Here is a 20,776-nt window from a genome sequence, read left to right on the forward strand (position 1 = left end):
AAGCGCCACATGAATGACGTGTGTGTATAAAGGTCTAATCTGCTCATACGGTCAGGTTTAAAAGTAAGATCGCATTTAATGAAGGATAAGAACAAGACTTGGGTAGTTGAGCATCGTGACGGAAGACTCGGACGATCTATACTACGACCCAGAAGGGATGGATAACGAGGATCTCCACAGAAGGGAAGCACAATCCAAGGGAGAGCGAGACAACTCGGAGGGAGGACCAAGTATGCCATCGCGAGGGACGGTATAGAACGAGTCCGAGGGAGCCATGACGATGGAAGACAGCTCACCCAACTCGTACGATCAATCGACCATGAGTTTATTCTGTCTATAAATACCAGTACATGTACCAGGAGATGGATGACTTATGTAATCTTAGATGGTCTTTCTACAGAAAATTCCTGAGAGAGACTTAGATAGAGAGAAAGTGAGAAATCTAGAAGAGATCTGTAACACTTTCAAGGGTAAGACCTTATAATCAATAAGAAAACATCTTCTTCTTCGTGGATGTATGTCTTCATGGCAGAACCACGTTATATGCTTGTGTCAATCTTTACATTCCATGCTATTTACATCTTGTTCATGTTGAATCTTGTATGTTTAAGTAGTTTTTAGTCTTTAATCTTACTTGGGTGTAGTAGTCAGAAAATATGCAGCTACATTCATAAGTAGTCTAATCGAAAGTGTTATGTTTCTTTTTATCATCTTGACATATATTAGTTGTAAAGTATTTCAAACATTACTTGCAAAAGCTGCTTACCAATTTAATAACCGTATTATCAGTTCCCCAATGGTGTTTTTCTTTAAATATTAAATTCATTACTAACGCACTCTCTGTTGGTGCAAAACGCCATTTAAATTCAACACACATGGACGCAAGGCAAAGAACTTTGTCGTGGTTCTATCAAGAATGTATTTTTATGAAGAGGGATGTTGGAGGCATCGATAAGCTTCTCGTAGCTATGAATTCGAGGATATCGGATAATGAAGTTGTTTCCCAATTGGTAAATTTTGTCGGTAATTATATCAAAAAATGTTTTGTATATGTATTTCATTTTACCTATATATTAATATTTGGAATAATTTTATTTTCCTGTATAATGGTAAAATAATTTTTTATTGGGGTTTTTAAACAAAACAAAGAAAAAAGAACAAACTTATAAATGAATAACAAAAGAGATTCAATCGAATAATACGAAATAAATCTAAACTTAATTCAAAGGAAGAAAAAATGAATTAGAAGTTGAAACATAAGAGCCTACGAATAATAGCGGTTATAGACCACTACAATATATCTTATTAAATCATCATCCATTCTACATATAAGAAATTTTTAAAATACGAAACTCTTTGAAAATCTACTTTATCATTAACATTTAGCATTATAACCGGGACCTCCATAGTAAAAACCGTATCCATTTGTATTATGGTGGTTATTGTCAATTTCCAAGCCATAACAGTTTGGATTTGGAACTCTTGTCTCCACATTTTCAGGATCCTTGGTCACGTTGTTTTCATCAACTACTTGAACACAATTAAAATAACTCGATTTTTTCAATCTACCCTCTGAAGGGAAATGACCGCTACCCATTTGTGTCGAAGTATGTCGTCCTTTACTCTTGTGATTCGTGATTTCTCCACCAAAATGTACTTTTGTTGACGTCATTGATAACTCTGTGAAGAGGGAACTTGGATAATATCCAATCGGATTACCTTGTATTTGGACCCACCATTGTCCACCAATTTGGTCCTGCCAAATTATTCAACATTATGAATCAAGCAAAGTTGATAATGAGTATAAAATTTACTTGCTTGTATTCTCTTACCTTGTGAATACTGAAGTTGGCATCTTTCTGGTTGCCATTGAAAGTGGATACCTCAGTAAAACTTCCACCAAGGCAGAAATCTGATGTTGTTTGTACAAAACCATCGCATAGGAGGTTGAAGCAACCCGAATTCTTGTATCCGTCCATCTAAAATGAAAGAAGTCAATTGTTTTGATCTACTTGATAAAATAATTTCAAACAATAATATATATCCTTTCAAGATATTCTCGTCATTAAGACATTTTGTATAATGTAAAAAGTAATAATACTTACGGTCCAGTATATAAAAAATCTAGGCTGGTCGTCTCCATATATATGTTGGCTCACCTAATCAAAAACAAAGATAAAATTCAATGTTGCCAAATAAAAGAATATAAAGTTACTTGTATATAATTTTTGGCATATAAGTTACCATCCATCCTGTTTCAACACTGTTTTTCACTTCGTTTTCACCAGCTGTAAGCCAGATTTGGGATATACTCATTTCAGTTGGTGTTTCCGTAACCGGTTTCCAAATATTGATTTTCGCATTTGCTCCAAGAAAATGTCCATTCACCTCGATTACCGCGTACTAAACAATGTATTTTTATGCACATATAAAAAAGAAAAGGAAACATTCTTATTATCATATACATACATGTACACAGAGTAAAGTAAACCAATAATAACAATATATGGTCTGTGATTATGTATACCTCATGTTCACTTAGATCTCCTCCCCATGTATTAAGAGTTTTATTATATGATAAATTTGGATAATTCTGTTTACGCAAAACTGTTGGATCGTAATTTTTTCCTTTCCTCCTTATAGGGATAGTTCCTTCCGGACATGATCCATATTGATGCCAAGTTTGTGTAAGTTGAAGTGTCCCGAAATTATTAGGTTTCATTTCTTTCGGGTACGAATTTGGTTTCACCTGTTTCATAACAATAAAAATAAAATAATTTCATAAGAGTTAAAATAAAAACACAGACATATACATATATATATATATATATATATATATATATATATATATATATATATATATATATATATATATTGTCAACAAAAGTATGTATATATATTACACCTGTATTCTGTGATTATGAAGCAAAGGATGATTAAGACTAGGTTGTCTGTATATATCATAACAATCAATGATCTCATTATTTTCTGCCTGCAAAATAAAAATAAATACATCCATAAACATAAGGTTAACTCTGCAAAATAACAATCAATACATCTAAAAACATAAGATTAACTCTACAAAATAAAAATCAATACACCAGAATGTGTGTAAAAATGATATTTCACCTTAATAGTTTTTATTATTGCTTTGTTCACTGCATCTATGATTGCTCTTCCTTCAACTAAGTGTTCATTGATGATTATCGTTAATATGAGTAGCCAGCATGTCAAGCCAATAAAGATCGACATCGTCAAACAAAGCGATTTTTTCTCCCTTTTTCTTGAAGCAGCAATATAGTTAATGGAGAAGATTGAACAAATGATTATATATACTTTCTGACATTAATACCATATTGTTTGATATTATAATCCTATAATATTTAATATTAATGCTATAAAATTTGATATTAAATGAAATATTAATGGTACAATGACGTTTATAAATAAACTAAGTAACTACAATATTTGCAATTAATAGTATAGTATTTGCAATTAAGGTTCAATTAAATATTAGTATAATATTCAATTCTTTTTAAAAGAGATTTTATCTTTTACCTTAAGTCGATCAATAAATATCATATTAATATTTGTATTTAAACTAAAAAATGACCAGTGCCATAACAGCCCGGGCTTTGTGCTGTTGTTACTAATTAATCTGACCTTACTAATTCATTCAAACACGATCGTTCCTTCTTATTTCCACCCAAGTATATATCCTTGGTTAAGAAACCATGTTGTTGCATAGATGGGGGCGAAGTCAACTTAAAGCATTATGTGCAACCAAGCTGGTTTCCGAGTTTAATATTTTTACTTGATTATACCTCTATCAAGTATCAAGTCTTTATTTGCTTCTCCGTAGCAAGATTTGATAAGTCTATTAAAATGATGCACATCAATTTCTTTGATCACATCAATTTCTTTTTTCAATGCATTTCATGTAGTATCATTTCGAAATCAATCCAAAAAGAAATACATCCAATTGAAAATGAATAAATGATGGTAGTCATTAGTCATCCTAAGGCTTGTCCGGGGATTGGCTTGATTTGACTTCGCGTGACACAAAGTAAATTACCAAGCATATCATCTTGTAGTAAGTTTGGATACTGGAATTTCTCTGCCAATAATTGAGGAGTTCAGTTGAGCCGCACTATATGGTTCCTAATTCCCTACTGACCATGTTATCACAACCAATACCATAAGTAACTGAGACAACATCTTATATATAAGCTACATGTCAGTATACTAACATACAAATGCCAGCAGAAGAATAAATACATAGACTTTTATATACCGATCAACCCATAGATTTCAATAGGATGTTTTCACTTAGATAAGTAAAAGATTACAAATATAAGATGAAATACATCCAAAAATAAGAAGGAACTATTAGACTTTCCAAAAATAGAACTTCACAAATTCCAAATATATATGTTATTAAAAAGTTCAAAATTGAATCCAAAGAGTTGATGAAGACTTCTAGGCTATTCTTCAAGTTTTTACTGAAGGCTGAACTCCATGAGTCCATGACACAAAGAGAGTTTATCGTCATTCAACTATCGATTGCAGCACGGTGTCCAGTGATTGACTTTCTATTTGACGTGTTTTAAGCCAAGTAGTGGAAGCCGTTGATAAGTTTCTGCAATCAACTAATGATTTCTGAAATTTCGCAATGCGTTGATATATTAACAGATCTTCTATTAAAAATAAGATGAATAATCGGTGTACAAACAGTCACTTTTGTTAAGAACCCTTAACAGAATAGATTCCATGGAAACAACCTGCGACTTTGTGTTACAAAGTTTGGCAAAAAAGACTGTTCTCCAAGCAAACGAATCCCTTACATGCTCAATTAATATTCTAGATATTGAAACAAATGAATTTAAAATAGTTCCAGTTAGTTAATTGCCTAAGCAAACAAAGGGTCCTAGTTGCTCACACAACAAATGTTTGTTACAAATTCGAGATACAGTTCAAAGTTCAATTGTTGTTTATTTATCCTTACTTGGTAGGTATGCAGTCATAAGATTCTTCAACTACTATTATCAGTTTTCCGTATGGTCCGTCGTATACTTCCTCTAAAGATACTGCCAAATAGCTAGATCAAATTCGAGATTAAAAATCCGAGTGCCCAAAATCATTTCCTACATTTTAAAATTCCAGTCGCAATAGATGAATATGAAAAAGCTCGGAGAAAAATAAAACCTGGTAAGCAAAACTATAGCTTGAGTATAGGTGTTGCTTTTTCTCTACCTCTTTCTTCAACATTTTGCAGCTGTTGGTTTTGAATTTTTTCATACAAATACAATCATCCATGTAGCTGTTAAGTTTGACCATCTCCTTCAAACACTGCAACCGTACACTATCTTTCAGTAAACAATACAATAGAATCATTAGATATGGAATTCTAATGAAGCAGGTCCAAAGTTGCAAATGAAGTAGGTCCAAGGTTGCAAATTAGAACTTAATTTACTGTCTTAATTGTGCACACAACCAGCTTTTGGACATTATATCCTAGCAAAGAGAGAAAGAAAAGTAATCCGTTCAACCAAAACTATCATAAATAGCCAAATTTCAAGAGTAATTTATAGATTTTTGAGTTTAGGAATTGTCGAAATTAGTTCTCATGATGATAAAACAAATGTGTAACCTTATCTACACATGAATAAGCTCAAGGCCAAGACTAACAAATATCACATTTTTTTAAGAAGGGTTGCTTTTATCAGTTCCCACAAAAGCAAAGTTTTCAAACAAACATATTCCGCAATCAATTTTCAAACGAATATAATGGACATAGTAATACAAATATAGGAGATTGGGTGTACTATTAGTCATGTTTTCTAGAATGCCTGGAATGAATAACATGTTCCAAAATGATTCAAACTATGTCTCATCTGATCAAGTTTTTCTTAGAACAGTATGTATAACACCTGCAGCTTGTGGTGCAATAATTCCAGAAGATGACAAAAACATAAATAGATGTAATTGTTAGCAATTGCATGACAGATGAACGAAACAGGTCTGAGTAAACCGTAGTCCCATACTCTCACTTATTCAGTCAAAATATTGGTGGAAAGTATGAAGCAGTTCAATTAAATCTAGTGGTACAAAGAAAGCTAAGGAGCTTCCATATTAAAACACAGTACTATAACTTAACGGATGGAATGTAATAACCTAAAACCACCAGCAAATTACATTCAGTACTCGATCAAATGCATATAACACTTGGAAGTCTTGAAAAATTCTAACCTTGTAAAGTTCTTCATTGAATGGAGTTGGCAGCAGTGTGCAGTTTTGCCTCCTAGTTCCCAGGCATGTGCAAATCTAAAATAGAATTAGTTCCTGATTGAGAAGTACTCAACCCCTTCCAAATAAAAACCTCTTCCTCTAGCAACATTAATACCACATATAATAACAATTTACTTGAAAATGCAAATCTATGTTTTCAGTTTGTTTGTAATCAGAGGCTATAAAATTTGGAGGCAAATCCAAATCTCTAGCATGAACTACTGCCGCATCCTCTGTTCTGCTGTAATAAGGGCACCAAATGTTTGTCATTTCTATTATACAATATCTCAAACTACTAAAGCTTTCCATTCGAATCATCTCAATCATGTTTATAGATTCTGGACAGTGTAGATTTTCCGAATACATGGAACAAAATTACTGATTCTCTGTCTAGAGAATGAGCAAATTTTGTATAAATATACAGCAGACTGGATTAAGGGGAACGATCGGGTGGACAAATTATACCTCTTTGGGGCTTCATGGGCGGGAAATCTAGTATTTACCTCGAACTGATTTCTCCAACTTTTCAAAGCCAATAAAATTATATCTCGTGTTCATCAGCTGCAACAATTGTGAAGACCTGGAAACAGAACCATAAACCATAACGACCCAATCAATTAAAAAACTATAATACGCTGCTCAAATTAGTAACACATGGATCCATCCACATGGGATGGCATGAACACAATACTCTGTGATGGGTATTTCAATGTTAGGAACATGACTGTAGATATCCGCGCACCATAAACACTTTTCAACCCAGATTTCACATTATTAGCACGGTTGAGGACCATATATGCAACACATAATGAACAACCAACTCCCTTAATTCTGCCGGGTTAGTTTTCTGCATAACAATCGCAAAAGGCTTTAAGAAGTTATAGCTAGTTGTCTCAACGAATCCATTACAAATATTGCTACTGAGAGATTACCTGATAACCCCAGCGAGACAAAGAAGTCTGAAAGAACGTTTCATATGCGAGCACCAATTATATCAGACTACTAACAGCGAAGAGACAAAACATCCACAATTCCTCATTCTAAACCTAACATGCAAACTTGCATAAAAAAAAAATTGAACTAAACAACAAAATCAAAGAAATTGTTCAGAAGAAAGAAGATTATTACATCAAAAATTCTTAGAAATAACTTGAACTGAACAACAAAATCAAAGAGATTACTCATAAAAAGTACCAAAACCATACCTAAAAAAAATGCAGAAGAAGAAATGCTCGACCACGCATATAAGAACAGGTTGTTTTGTAACCATTTGATTTACTATTAAGAAGATATCTATTCTCCAGAATATACATGTCATGACTAGTTTTGTCATGGCATCAGAGCCTGACAATATCTAAGAAACCATCTTCCACTGCAACATAAACTCTGAAATATCAAAAACCTTGCACTGATCAATCAACTTGTCTTCGCTATTTATCTTATCAATAACAGACTATAGAAATCCTAACCGCAAATCTTCATCTTTTATCTTTACCTCAAAATGTCACGAGAAGACTATCAACCCATCACTACAAAATTTGATGGAACAAATTATAATCGTTGGTCCTTTCTTATGAGAAGTTTACTCAAAGGAAAAGGAATGTGGAAGTATATGGATGGCACAGCTAAACGTCCAAACGCTGCTGATACAACTGTAACAGAAAAGGATAAAGAGCCCGCAAGAGAAAGCATGGAAACCTGGGAGATCAACAACCATAAGATACTCACATGGATAAGCAACACAGTAATAACCTCTATAAGCATGCAACTTACCAGATTTGAAACTGCCAAGGATGCATGGGATTTTCTCTCAAAAAGGTATACCCAAATCAACTTTGCTCAACGTTATAAGCTTGAACAAGATATCAGATCTCTGAAACAACAACATGATCAATCTATTTCTGATTTTCATTCTGAGATGTCTGTCATATGGAATCAGTTATCTCTTATGGAGCCTAACTGGACAACAGATATTGAAATATGGGAGAAATATAGGGAAGAATCACGATTAGCTCAGCTTTTAATGGCACTAAGAGATGAATTTGAAACTATTAGAGCATCAATTCTTCATAGATCACCCCTACCAACTGTAGAGACTGCACTATCTGAACTTATCACTGAAGAAACTAGGAAACGCATTAAACCTGATATTCCCACCGTACTAGCAGTACCTTCTCGAACAAGCTTTAACAATCATTATAGTTCTCAAAAATATCATCGTGATACAACTCAAACTGTGTGTTATAACTGCAAGAAACCTGGACATATATCCAAAAATTGTACTGTGCCACCTAACACAACAATATCAGATATGTTTGAAAGTTCAACTTCACAGCTTCATTGCAATTACTGCAAAGAACCTGGACACACTGTAGAAAACTGTACATCACCTTCATCTAGTAATATGAGAGAAAGAAGAAGGCAGCATGCAGCTACATCATCATATGATCCTTCTACATCATTATTAGCCACAGGCAGTTGAGAAAAGTTCAGAATCAGCAGCAGTCACACAAACCAGTCTAGCTGATATTCAGGAGATGCTCAAACAAGCACTTGGTAATAATCACTCAGCAGCTACTGCTCTCTCAGCTCCATCAGGTATTCTTTCAACTGGATGGTTTCTTGATTCAGGGGCATCAAACCATATGACATTTGATTCAACTCTATTTGAGAATAAACATCCCATTGTTACACCTAATATCCATACCGCAGATGGATCAGCAATATCTTCTACTCACATCGGCCAAGTTAAGGTTACAAATAAGATATATGTACCTAATGTGCTTCTTGTTCCAAAGATTAGAATGAATCTTGTATCCATTGGGCAATTGTGTGATCAAGGACTTAATATTTTCTTCTTTCCTTCTGGTTGTGTGATACAGGATTCCAAGACAGGGAAGCTAGTTGGGATAGGTCGTAGAGTTGGTCGACTTTATCTCCTTGAAAGTCTTATCATTCCTCAGCAATTTATGAATAAAGAAGTTGTTGCATCTGCTCTTATTTTGCCTTCAACTATTTCTCCATTTATGTTTTGGTGTTCCAAGCTAGGACATGTTTCTTTTTCTCGTCTTACCTATATGATTAATAAAGGTTTATTAGGGTCTATTCAAGTAGAAAAAGAACCTCATTGCGTTGCATGTAAGTTGGGAAAACAACCAGCTCTTTCCTTCAGTAATTGCATTACTTTATCCACTGCACCCTTTGATCTAATTCATTCTGATGTTTGGGGAAAATATCCCATTACATCCAAGGGAGGAGCATTATACTATGTGATTTTTATTGATGATTATACTCGCTTCACATGGATATACTTATTCAACTCAAGAGCAGATTTTCTAAAACTATACTTGGATTTTTCTAGGATGATTAAAAATTTAAAACTCAGTTTAGAAAAACTATCAAAACTTTTCGTTCAGATCAGGGAGGCGAATACATCTCAAATCCTTTTAGAGATTTTCTCAAATCCGAAGGTACACAACTTCACTTGTATTGCACTGAAACTCCAGAGAAAAATGGAGTTGCAGAAAGAAAACATCGTCATATTATTGAGACAACAAGAACTCAACTTCTCTATGCTTTTGTTCCCTCTAACTTTTGGGGAGAATTTGTTCTTACAGCAGTGTACACCATCAATCGTATTCCTACTGCTGTTATAGGAGGAATATCTCCATATGAAAGTCTTTATGGTAAGCCGCCAAATTATTCTGAACTTCGTGTCTTTGGCTCAACATGTTTTGTTCTTCTTACTGAACGAGAACGTAACAAACTAGGTAAAAATAATACTATTTGTGTGTTCTTAGGATATGGAATAGAACAAAAGGATTATCACTGTTATGATCTCGAAAGTAGAAGATTGCGTATCTCTAGACATATATAACCTTCTGGGAGAAAATATCATTCTGGTCTCTTCCTAGTAGAAAAACATCTAGTTTAGAAACATTCTCCTTTATAGATCCTTTTGAAGACGTAATCACATCTCATCCAAATATTCCTATCACTACTCCTGAGCTTGCAGTTACTCCATCTCCAGAAGTCTTAGAAACTGTCACCAATGACTCTACGGACAATCCTGACATTGCTTCCCCAGAAAGGAATCCTGCAACTGAAGATACAACACTGCCACCTCGTGCTCGTCGACCACCAGCTAACTACTCTGATTATCATTGTTCTTTATCTTCTATATTGCCTCTACATGAACCCAAATCTTATAGGGAAGCAGTTGCAATCCCTGACTGGCAAGACTCTATGGGAGAGGAATTAACAGCACACAAGAATGCAAATACATGGGACATGGTAGATCTTCCTCCAGGAAAGTCAGTTATTGGTAGCAAGTGGGTTTACAAGATAAAGACAAATTCAGAAGGAAAAATAGAACGATGTAAATCTCGTTTAGTGGCTCAAGGGTACACACAAGAATATGGAGACTATGAAGAGACATTTGCTCCTGTTGCTCGCATGACTACAGTGCGTACTCTCATTGCTGTTGCTTCTACTCAAAATTGGGATCTTCACCAAATGGACGTCAAGAATGCCTTCCTCCATGGAGAGCTTCAAGAAGAAGTTTATATGCAACCACCACCTGGATTACATCATGCTCCAAATCAAGTATGCAAACTTAAAAAAGCATTATATGGTCTCAAACAAGCACCTCGTGCTTGGTTTGAAAAATTCTCAAATGTTATTCTTCAGTATGGACATAGTCAGGGTGCATATGATTCAGCCATGTTTACTCGGAAAACAGAGAAAGGAATGGTTATTCTCCTTCTGTATGTCGATGACATGATCATTACTGGAAGTGACTTAAAGGAAATCCTTTCTTTGAAGCGTCATCTATTTTCTTGCTTTGAGATGAAATATCTTGGTCTCTTGAGATACTTTCTTGGGATAGAAGTCGATAAATCCTTTAATGTTATTTTATTTCTCAAGTTAAGTATGCAACTGGCATTCTTCAACGTGCAGGGTTAACTGATAGCAAGACTGTTGATACACCTCTAGAACTGAATGTTATGCTCAACAGTTACGAAGGAAAAGCATTATCTAATCCTACACTATACCGTCAGCTTGTAGGGAGTCTTAACTATCTTACTATTACACGACCAGATATCATCCATGCAGTCCATATTGTAAGCCAGTTTATGTCATATCCAAGATCAACACACTATGTTGTTTTCCTTCGAATTTTGTGATACATCAAAGGTACTTTATATCAAGGTTTACACTTCTCAAGTAATTCGGATCTTCGTCTTCGTGCATACTCCGACTCTGATTGGGCAGATGACGTTACTGATCAACGATCAACCACTGGATATTGCCTATTTTTGGGTAACTCATTAATCTCTTGGCTAGTAAGAAACAACCTGTGGTATCTCGCTCTAGTGCTGAAGCTGAATATCGAGCTCTTGCTCACACTACTTCATAAATTGTCTGGTTACGGTGGCTTCTTCAAGATATGGGAGTTATATCATCTGAGCCAACTCCACTCTCCTGTGATAACAAGGCTGCTATTCATACTGCCCACAATGATGTGTTCCATGAGCGTACAAAACACATTGAGATTGACTGTCACTTTGTTCGTCATCACTTCAAACACTTGACAATCTCATTGCCCCATGTTTCTTCAGAATTGCAGCTAGCAGACATTTTTACTAAGACTTTACCTTCTACTCGTCTGAAGTTCTTGGCTTCCAAACTCAATATGTGCTTTGCACCATCATGAGTTTGAGAGGGGGTGTTATAAATATTATCTCCAAGATATTATCTTGTTGAGATATTATTTGAGATGTTATTATATATTATTTGATAGTATATATTGTTTTCATTAGGCATGTATATTCTCTTTATGTTGTAATATCTTGTTTATCTTGTTTCCTTATTTTCATCTGTTCACGCATATAAGAACAGGTTGTTTTGTAACCATTTGATTTACTAATAAGAAGATATCTATTCTCCAGAATATACATGCCATGACTAGTTTTGTCAAATTCAAGGGTAACAGATGAGTTTATGAGCGGAGAAATAATGGTGCTATTAATACCATTAAATCTGATTATTAGAAGCGTAACTGATGAGTTTAGCTTTACACACGCAGGGACGTTGGATTAGGGCATCAAAGAGGGAAGGACTTTCAGCCGCGATTTGTCTCCCCCATTTTCATGAGTTTTGAGCAACCGGAGTAGTCGATAGCTTGCAAACGCCCATTAAAAACCGTTGGATTAGTTAAAAACTATTTGTTTTTGTAAGATAGATTTCAGTCTTTTCAACAAAAAAAAAAATACCTTACATCCAACTCCAAAATTTTAATGTATTCATTATTGCAAGCTCTGACATTTTTTCTTGAGAAATTATCGGATGTTCTAAACTTCATACAAAAAGGACGTCACTTAAGGTAAAAGTGCCAGAATTGGTCAAGTAAATATGCTCCCAACATAAAAGGAGACTCCAAGGACATGGATGCTAATGGGGGACCGATATTACCAGGGATACCGTTTGAGTGATCTGACGGTCAGGATCGAATATAACTTTTTTATCTCATATGAAACTGTACTCCTTGCTAATACCGGTCCCCCATTAGCGGCCATGCTCCAAGGAGATCTGGTGTAGGCCGTACCTATCCTACAGTCCCAGGCACACAATATGTTTCCTTTGTGCAACAACCGTGGTTTGTTTTTAGGGCTAATTTAGTTGTCCCAAATTATGTCTCAATCTTGTTGTGACCACGCCGTCCACGTCCTCTAGGTGGTGCCATGAAATTTAATGTATCCATGAACAGCAATAAGATATTTGGGAATTGAGCATATGCGGACCATTAACTCATTTTCTATCTCTCACTCTCATGCATGACAGAATATTTTAGTGAAAAAGTACATATTTTCAATTATTCCAGAAATGTATTATTAAGGCATGGGTGCACATTTCGGACCTCAGTGTTGGCAGAAAATTATCATTTTTGCCATTATCTCGCTACAGTTATTAGTTTTTGTTGATCACCATGTGCCTCGCCCAAACTACATTTGGTTGGTCTAAACTCCTATAAATTTCTTACCTAAGACAAATCATGTCAGTTCAGAATCCAGTTAAATATACTAGATGTAACTTGACAATATGATATGCGTACAACTTTAACCTACATAGTCTGATTAGTATGATGGTATGGAGAAAATATTTCCTTGTCTTGACTGCACTACAGGGCACTAATAGACAAAAAAATAAAGTAAATAGGCTCTCAAGTTCAATGTGCCGAGGCAAATAGTTCCTTGGTTGGTGGTGAGGTAGTATACAAGTGACAATGAATCTGATTTGATGATCACGAGTGCAGTGATTTTCATTGGACAAGCTTGGTAAAGCCCAGCTAGCACTCCCTCGAACATTGAAGTCTTGGGGGGGTTCTGCCATAACTGCTGAAGTATAATCTACTGGTTCTGCTATAACACGGAGATGAGAGAACCCTCCATCTTCATTCCGCAGCACTGCTCCTGCTTCTGCCATGCCGCTTGGTTGTTTCTGGACGCGCCATCACAGTGGAGTTTAGGGATACCTGGTGTGGAGGAGTTGAACCCGCATAAGTAGTATAGCGAGTGTTAGTCATACATAACGAATATATATGTAAATTGAACAAATCAAATGCGGAAGCGGGTCATTAATTAATACCTTGTAATCGCTCCAAACGCGGATGAATTAGGACCAATGGATCACTTGCGTTTCACTTTCTTGAACCTTCAAACCCGGCGGTGAGTAGGTGCCACAAAAACGAGCACAAACTATATTTCCACAAACTAAGTACCTTATAAAACTTCAACTTCTTCTACAAAGGATACTAAGGTATTTTGGTGATTCTACAACTAATGTTTGAATACTAGAAGACTTTGCTAGCTAACTAGAATGCTCACTTAGAACCCTCTAGCTTATTCTCATACTTAGTTTATCTCTTGCTAAACTCACTACTATTGAGTTGTAGTGTTTTCTTCTACTTCTTATTATTGTTTCAACAAATGAAACTAGAAGCCTATTTATACTCAAACTTCAAGTATCCTCTCTTGGCAAGTGTCAAGAAAGAACCAAACACTTGGAGCAAGTTCTAACACTCTTTTAGCATGGACTAAACACATGGAGTAAGTGATTAAACACTTGTTAGCATCATGCAAATACATGGTGGAAAGAAACAAGAAACATGTTTCACCATGGCTTGGTTAGTTGGAGAAGGATTTTCCCTTTGACAAAGTCAAGCATATGACTTTATATAACCACCCAAGATGGACTTTGGGCATGCATACACACAATAGGTGCCAAATTTCTAACATCTCCAACTCACACATAGTGTGTGTAGCAGCAACATGCTTCTCAATCACATTCCTAAGAGAAAAATGTTCATACTGGTAAATAGTTTGTGCGACCGCCGAGATACCTTCATTTTGGGAGCTCCATACTAGAACCTCATTACGAGTCAGCATGGAGAAATCAACCCTTCACAAAGAATGTTCGTGTCTCATTACCTCAGATAATTTGACTACACCTGACACAATACTCTTAATCCCTCTAGCAAGCAGTATTGCACCCTTGTACATTTTATCAATTGTACTCATGATTTTCGACAGACGAAAAACGCTGGCCAGCTATGAGTCACAATTCATGGTGTATCATCAAATTTTCTTCCAAGAAATGCATATCGTTCCAATTCAACTTAACAGCTTTCCTAGACATGTATCATCATACGGGAAGTCGCATCGTATTAGAAAACATGCTAAAGTAGCATCATTAAATATCCTCTTCATGACATAAACTCAAGTCAAAGGGGTAAATGAATTGGATATTAATCCAGTGGCTCACACAGAAATGAAGCAGGGAATCATTCATCGCTCTCACAATCGGTCGACTTAGCACATACATCACAAAGTGTATGCTATGGAGTCTCTCCCACTCAAAATGGGCATGTCCAGCATAAAGAGCATACGCCATACAGATCTTAGTCTAGTCTCCATTTAAGTACCTAACTTGACTTTATGTTCCAACAGTCGTTCACATAGTAACTGTTCAGAAAATCACATCTGGTTATATAACAGGCTTCACTAAATGGTGGTTACATTTAATGATCGATCTCTTTGTAAGATCTCATCTTAAACATATTAAGGCGACTTCTAGTTGTATAGAAAAGTTTTCCATTAAAAGCACGTGGTTTTCCGAAAAACATATATTCCGCAAAACGTCTCTTCATTGTCTCATCTTGCTCGTTGTACTAAGCGCCAAGGCGAATCACCTATGTGAGTAGGCCGATTCTTGCCTGCTGACAACTTTAATATCCGTGTACACATCAAAATTATATGATTTCTACAAAAACATATTCATTTAAGAAAGCATTAATACTTATAATAATAATAATTTCATTATCACATGTTCTACATATCAAATCCTGTTTAATCCCATGTTCTCTATGTGAGACTGAAAAGAAATTTTCGGAATGGGCTTAGTCAAAGGGTCAGCCAACATTCTATTTGTGGAGATATGTCTAAGAACAACCTTTCTTCGTGCAACCATATCGCGTATAAAGTGGAATCTCATACCAATATTTTTGGTTTTTCCATGGTATTTGGGATCTTTCACATATGCTAGAGCTGATGTGCTATCACTGTGAAGCAACACCACTTCTTTTGCGTGTTCCGAGACACCGAGTCTCTTAAGAAATCTCCTTAACCAGACAGCATCTTGGACGGCTTCCACAAGTGCAACATACTCTGCTTCCATTGTTGACAGAGCAATACACTTTTGTTTATGTCTACACCAAGTGATGACCACCTCCAAGTTTAAAAACGTATCCTGAAGTGGATTTAAACTCATCTCTATCGGCATCGCTAAATCCTCTAAGTCTAATGTGTTCACCATGGTAACAAAGATGGAGATTAGCAGTCCCTTTAAGATAACAAAATATCATTTTAACTGCTTTCCAGTGATCTGGTCTAGGGTTACTTTGGTAACGACTTACCATCCCTACTGCAAAACTTATGTCGGTCTAGTACCCAACATAACGTACATAAGACTCCTAACCGCAGATGCATATGGTACATTAGACATGTATTTCTTTTCTTCTTCATTCTTAGGGAATTGGTCGTTACTTAGGACACATGCTTTGTCCATAGGAGTGTCAATGGGTTTGTTGTCATGTATTCGAAAGCGCTCAAGTATCTTTTTTATGTAAGTCTGTTGAGACAAACTAAGAGTCTTTCTTGAGCGGTCTTGCGTGATCTTAACACCTAATACATGATTAGCTTCACTCATGTCCGTGATTTCAAAATTAAAGGACAACCACTTCTTAGTGGCGACAATTCCTTCTAGATCATTACCTTCTAATAGAATGTCATCGACATATAAGGCTAGGATAAGAATGCTTTCCTGGGATCGTCTTATATACACACAATGATCTTCCTCAATCATTTCATAACCAGCAGAGGTGATAGATTGATGGAAACGCATATACCATTGTCTAGACGATTGTTTAACGCCATAAATGGAACGTTTGAGACGGCAAACTTTGCGCTCTTGTCCTTTAACCTCAAAACCCATTGGTTGAGACATGTAAATCCCTTCGTCTAGTTCCCCGTTAAGGAATGCAATTTTAACATCCATCTGGAACAATTCTAAATCCAAATATGAATAATAGCAAGCACGAGGCGAATTGAGGCAAACCTTACCACATGAGAGAAGGTTTCCTCATAGTCAATACCCTCTTGTTGAGTATATCCTTTTTCCACTAGACGAGATTTGTATTTTTTGATTGAACCATCCGCCACTACAAGAAAGCATGCCTTTGGTGACGATAGTTTATGCGGCGAAGAATATTTCATTGCTGAAGCTTAGTTATTCTGACCAAAATATTTTTTTTCACCATTGTTAGGTGTTCAACAAAGAGACTCGGGTTTCGTCACTCATAAGTTTTTAGTGATCTCACTTAGAGACGAAATAATGTCTAGTCACTAATAAGTTTTTTGTGATTATGTATGTTTGTCACCCTTTAATTCTATTGTGATGATGCTAAAAAATTGACATAAAATCTTTTTGGTGATAATCTGTAAATTTCGTTGCAAAAAAAATATTTATACTGACCAAATTAATTCGTCACTAACTAATTTACAGTAATGAAACTAAAAGTTTGACGTTATATTTATTTTTCGTGGCCATCAGCCTTTTTTATTGCTAATATCTATATGGTAACAACGTCTAATCGTCACAAGAAAGAACATCTGCAACGAAGTGAATTTTGTCTCTTTAGTCATATTTAGTGACACTATAATTTCACTGCAGTTTATAATTTCAGTGATTACTAAAGTGTAGTCACAAAGAATTCATTATGGTGACAAAAGAAAAAATAGTTTTTCATGAATAATTTTTTGGTAACAGTAAATTTTTATCACATAAAACTTAATATCTAACTATAACTTATAAATTAGCAAAAATCAAGTTATCTGACGAAGTAAATTTTCATAAAAGTAAAACTACAAGTCATCATCTTTTTACATCATATAAGGAATAGAATGAAGTCTGGTTGAGAACTATGAGGATATGCACCCATTGTATATTTACAAGATAGATCCATTTTTAATAGAAGTGAAATTGTTCCAAAAGCGCACATTTTATGGTAACCTTTCACTATGGATTTTCTTTCATAGATGGCACTAGAACATTGATCTATAGAGAAGGACAGAGAAGATAAAGAAGAACCTGATAGTTCTAAAAGTAAACTCCCAGACCGCAGAAAATTAAGATGAAAAAAGAAAAACACCTGTGAAGGGAAATCCAAACCTAAAAAGTAAATTTGAACTTTAAACTGAGAAGAATATTGAAATTAAACCAATCAACAACAAAAATAATTAACCGCTTAGTTCAATGTATATGAATATATATGAAAAAGAGCTATTATTCTGGTCAAAATTATTATCAAACTAAACTCTATTTTTTAAGTAAATAAATGCAAACAACTAATACTCTATATTCGAATCATCGCCAACCGGAACAATGTCTTCCTCATCTACCTCTCCTTCCTGGACATCATCACCATCCACACCATAATCAGTTTGTTCTTTCTGATTAAATTTAGTTTTAGTGTCACGGAAGTAAATCGAGCTGAATGTCAAACATTCATTGTTATTGTAAGCCTCCGCAATTGAACCTTATGGGCAAGAGTTAATTTCCATGTATCATTTGAGTGTTCCTTTGTACCTTGATAAATACAAACAGGTAAACATTAGTAAATATACTCAACTATTGAAAACAAAGTATTTTACTGTGTGAAAAAGTTATCTTGTGACACAAAATTTTACATTCCAAATTTTATTGTGTGAAAAAAAACTTATTAGCTCGACTTGAAATTTTCTTCGTATATATTTTTTTTTTCATTTTTTTTGTATAATATCCTATAATATCACTAGAATTTCCTCAAATTTCACTCTAATTTTTCCAAATGTCTTTCGATTGAAAAGTTGAGTATTTCTCCAGTCTTCCATCGTGTAAGTGGTCATTATCCATATATACACAAAGTATATTTTTATTTGTGATCAAAATTTACTTTGTGATGACTCGATTTTTTTCATCAAATTAAAATTTAACTACAAGCGTAAATGTACTACTACGTTAAAAGTTAATCTTGTGAACCAAGAATTTAAATACCAACCCTAAAATTTCCAATGTAACTAAAATTTGTTAGAGCATTAAATTTGTGTGGTATCTTTTAGTTTGTTTCAATAATCTTACAATCTCATAATAAGTAACTGAGTTGTAAGGCAACAAAGGGTTATTTCTTCTTCTCCTCTATATACTTTACAAACAAAGAGCACGTAATAAAGGTAGAGACTGGATCTCAAGATTTCTTGAACAAAATTTCTTTTGTGATTTTTGCTACTTAATACAAATTTCAACCACAAATGTAATGCAATCTACCTGTGATTTAAAAATTTGCATCCCAACTTGGAATTTATCAGTGCACACTTGAAATTTGTTAGCACGTCCTAGAATCATCGGGTAACCTTAAAATCCTTGTACAAGCTCATTTGCTCAATATTAAATGCATTCTCTTTAAGAGCTAGCGGTCCTCAAGGTTATTTTGAGTATATATTTAGATAAATCTTCGCGGAGAGCGCCGAAGGTGCTCTGGCGGGTGCAATGTCGGGCGGGGTTTGACCTCCCCGCTGAGGTCACGAAGAATTTTTGGAAACTACAAACCTAGTCTTCACTACCAAAAACAAAATTATTTGCTTAGGCCTATTCCTATGGGTATGGCATATATGCACCCACTATGGGTATGCCAAACTACCAAACTCATATGCATATATGCCAGTTCTGGCATATAGGCATACGAGACAGAGTTTCCATCGAGCGATAAAGACTCCATCGCCCGATGGTCATCCCATCGCTCGATGGTCAATCCGTCGTTGTCGACAGTCAAGATAGCGCTCGACCGTATGATTAACGCTTACTGCTTCATCATCCAACGACTGGAATTTTCTACCTCTATAAATACCAAAGTCAAACTCATTTTAACTCACACCAGAATTTCTAAATCTCTATAGAATTTCTCAATTTCTCAATATTTTTCAAATCTAAAACTCTCTATATTTTCTTGTGAAATGTATTCACAAATTCAAATTCAAATTCAAGGAAAAGCAAAAAAAAACCCGAGTCCGTACGTGGTGAAAAATACAGCATGGCAGAAGATGAACGCATTTGTCATAATTATGTTTATTTTACCCAAGATTGTATCCAAGGTGCACAACAACAGGGTCTCACAATGTGGGATAACATATTTAAGAAATATGATGAACAAACCATGAACATCAATGATCGTGATGCAAAAGGATTGTCATAACACTTCATTGTAATCAACCGGGAAGTGGTTGCTTATGTTGGATTAATAATGCAAGCCAAGAGAAAAGGCAAGGACAATGGTAAGACTGATGCTGATTTTGAAAGAGATGTTCATACAGATTGGCAAAGAAAACATGGAAAGGGATTTTCTTTTGAAAGTTGTTACTAAATTTTGAAGGTGTTGAACAAACATCATCCAGAATACTTGTCAAATAATCAACAAGTACCTGAAAGGTCACCATATAATTCTTCTCCCTCGGCACAAAATTCTTCACCATATTCACCAGTTCCATCAAATTCTTCACCAGATACGCTCAAATGTCAACAACGTTTCCAATAATTATGTTGACAGTAATACTAAGGGAAAACTTCCAGGGAGGAACACCGCAAAGCTGGCTAAAAAATTAGCTCTAACATCTTCATCGTTTGGTTTTCGTAAATATGTTGGACCAAACTGATTAATTATTACTTCACAGAACAATGAAAGTTAAGTGAAAGAATTTGTTTTACCCATACGAAGGTATTCATCGTTCGCATCCTCCGGAGTGCCATAACCCAGAATCCTTAAATCCGAAGTGACTTTTTGTTCAGGACTATGACCTCTAATATTCAGTGCATCAAACTGATAAATTGAGGTTCCACT

At 35.2% G+C, this 20,776-nt stretch overlaps 1 protein-coding gene across 1 annotated transcript; it reads right to left on the bottom strand.

Moving 5' to 3' along the window:
* Positions 1-1,375: 1,375 nt before the first annotated feature.
* LOC113340593 lies at positions 1,376-6,558 on the bottom strand. The gene is made up of 7 exons (XM_026585717.1): positions 6,424-6,558; positions 2,906-2,992; positions 2,528-2,749; positions 2,245-2,403; positions 2,106-2,159; positions 1,833-1,979; positions 1,376-1,756 (listed from the first exon to the last, which is right to left on the bottom strand). Exons 1-7 carry the CDS (start codon positions 6,556-6,558, stop codon positions 1,376-1,378), a joined length of 1,185 nt encoding a protein of 394 aa, XP_026441502.1.
* Positions 6,559-20,776: the final 14,218 nt, after the last annotated feature.

The sequence above is a fragment of the Papaver somniferum genome, unplaced genomic scaffold, assembly GCF_003573695.1.
Source record: "Papaver somniferum cultivar HN1 unplaced genomic scaffold, ASM357369v1 unplaced-scaffold_22, whole genome shotgun sequence".
Lineage (NCBI taxonomy): Eukaryota > Viridiplantae > Streptophyta > Magnoliopsida > Ranunculales > Papaveraceae > Papaver > Papaver somniferum.

Coding starts and splice junctions, on each gene's coding strand:
- LOC113340593 (XM_026585717.1), bottom strand. CDS start 6,558: ATGACAAACATTTGGTGCCCTTATTACAGCAGAACAGAGGATGCGGCA. Junction 2,404..2,527: donor GAGATCTAAGTGAACATGAG/GTATACATAATC, acceptor TACATTGTTTAG/TACGCGGTAATCGAGGTGAA. Junction 2,160..2,244: donor GTGTTGAAACAGGATGGATG/GTAACTTATATG, acceptor GTTTTTGATTAG/GTGAGCCAACATATATATGG.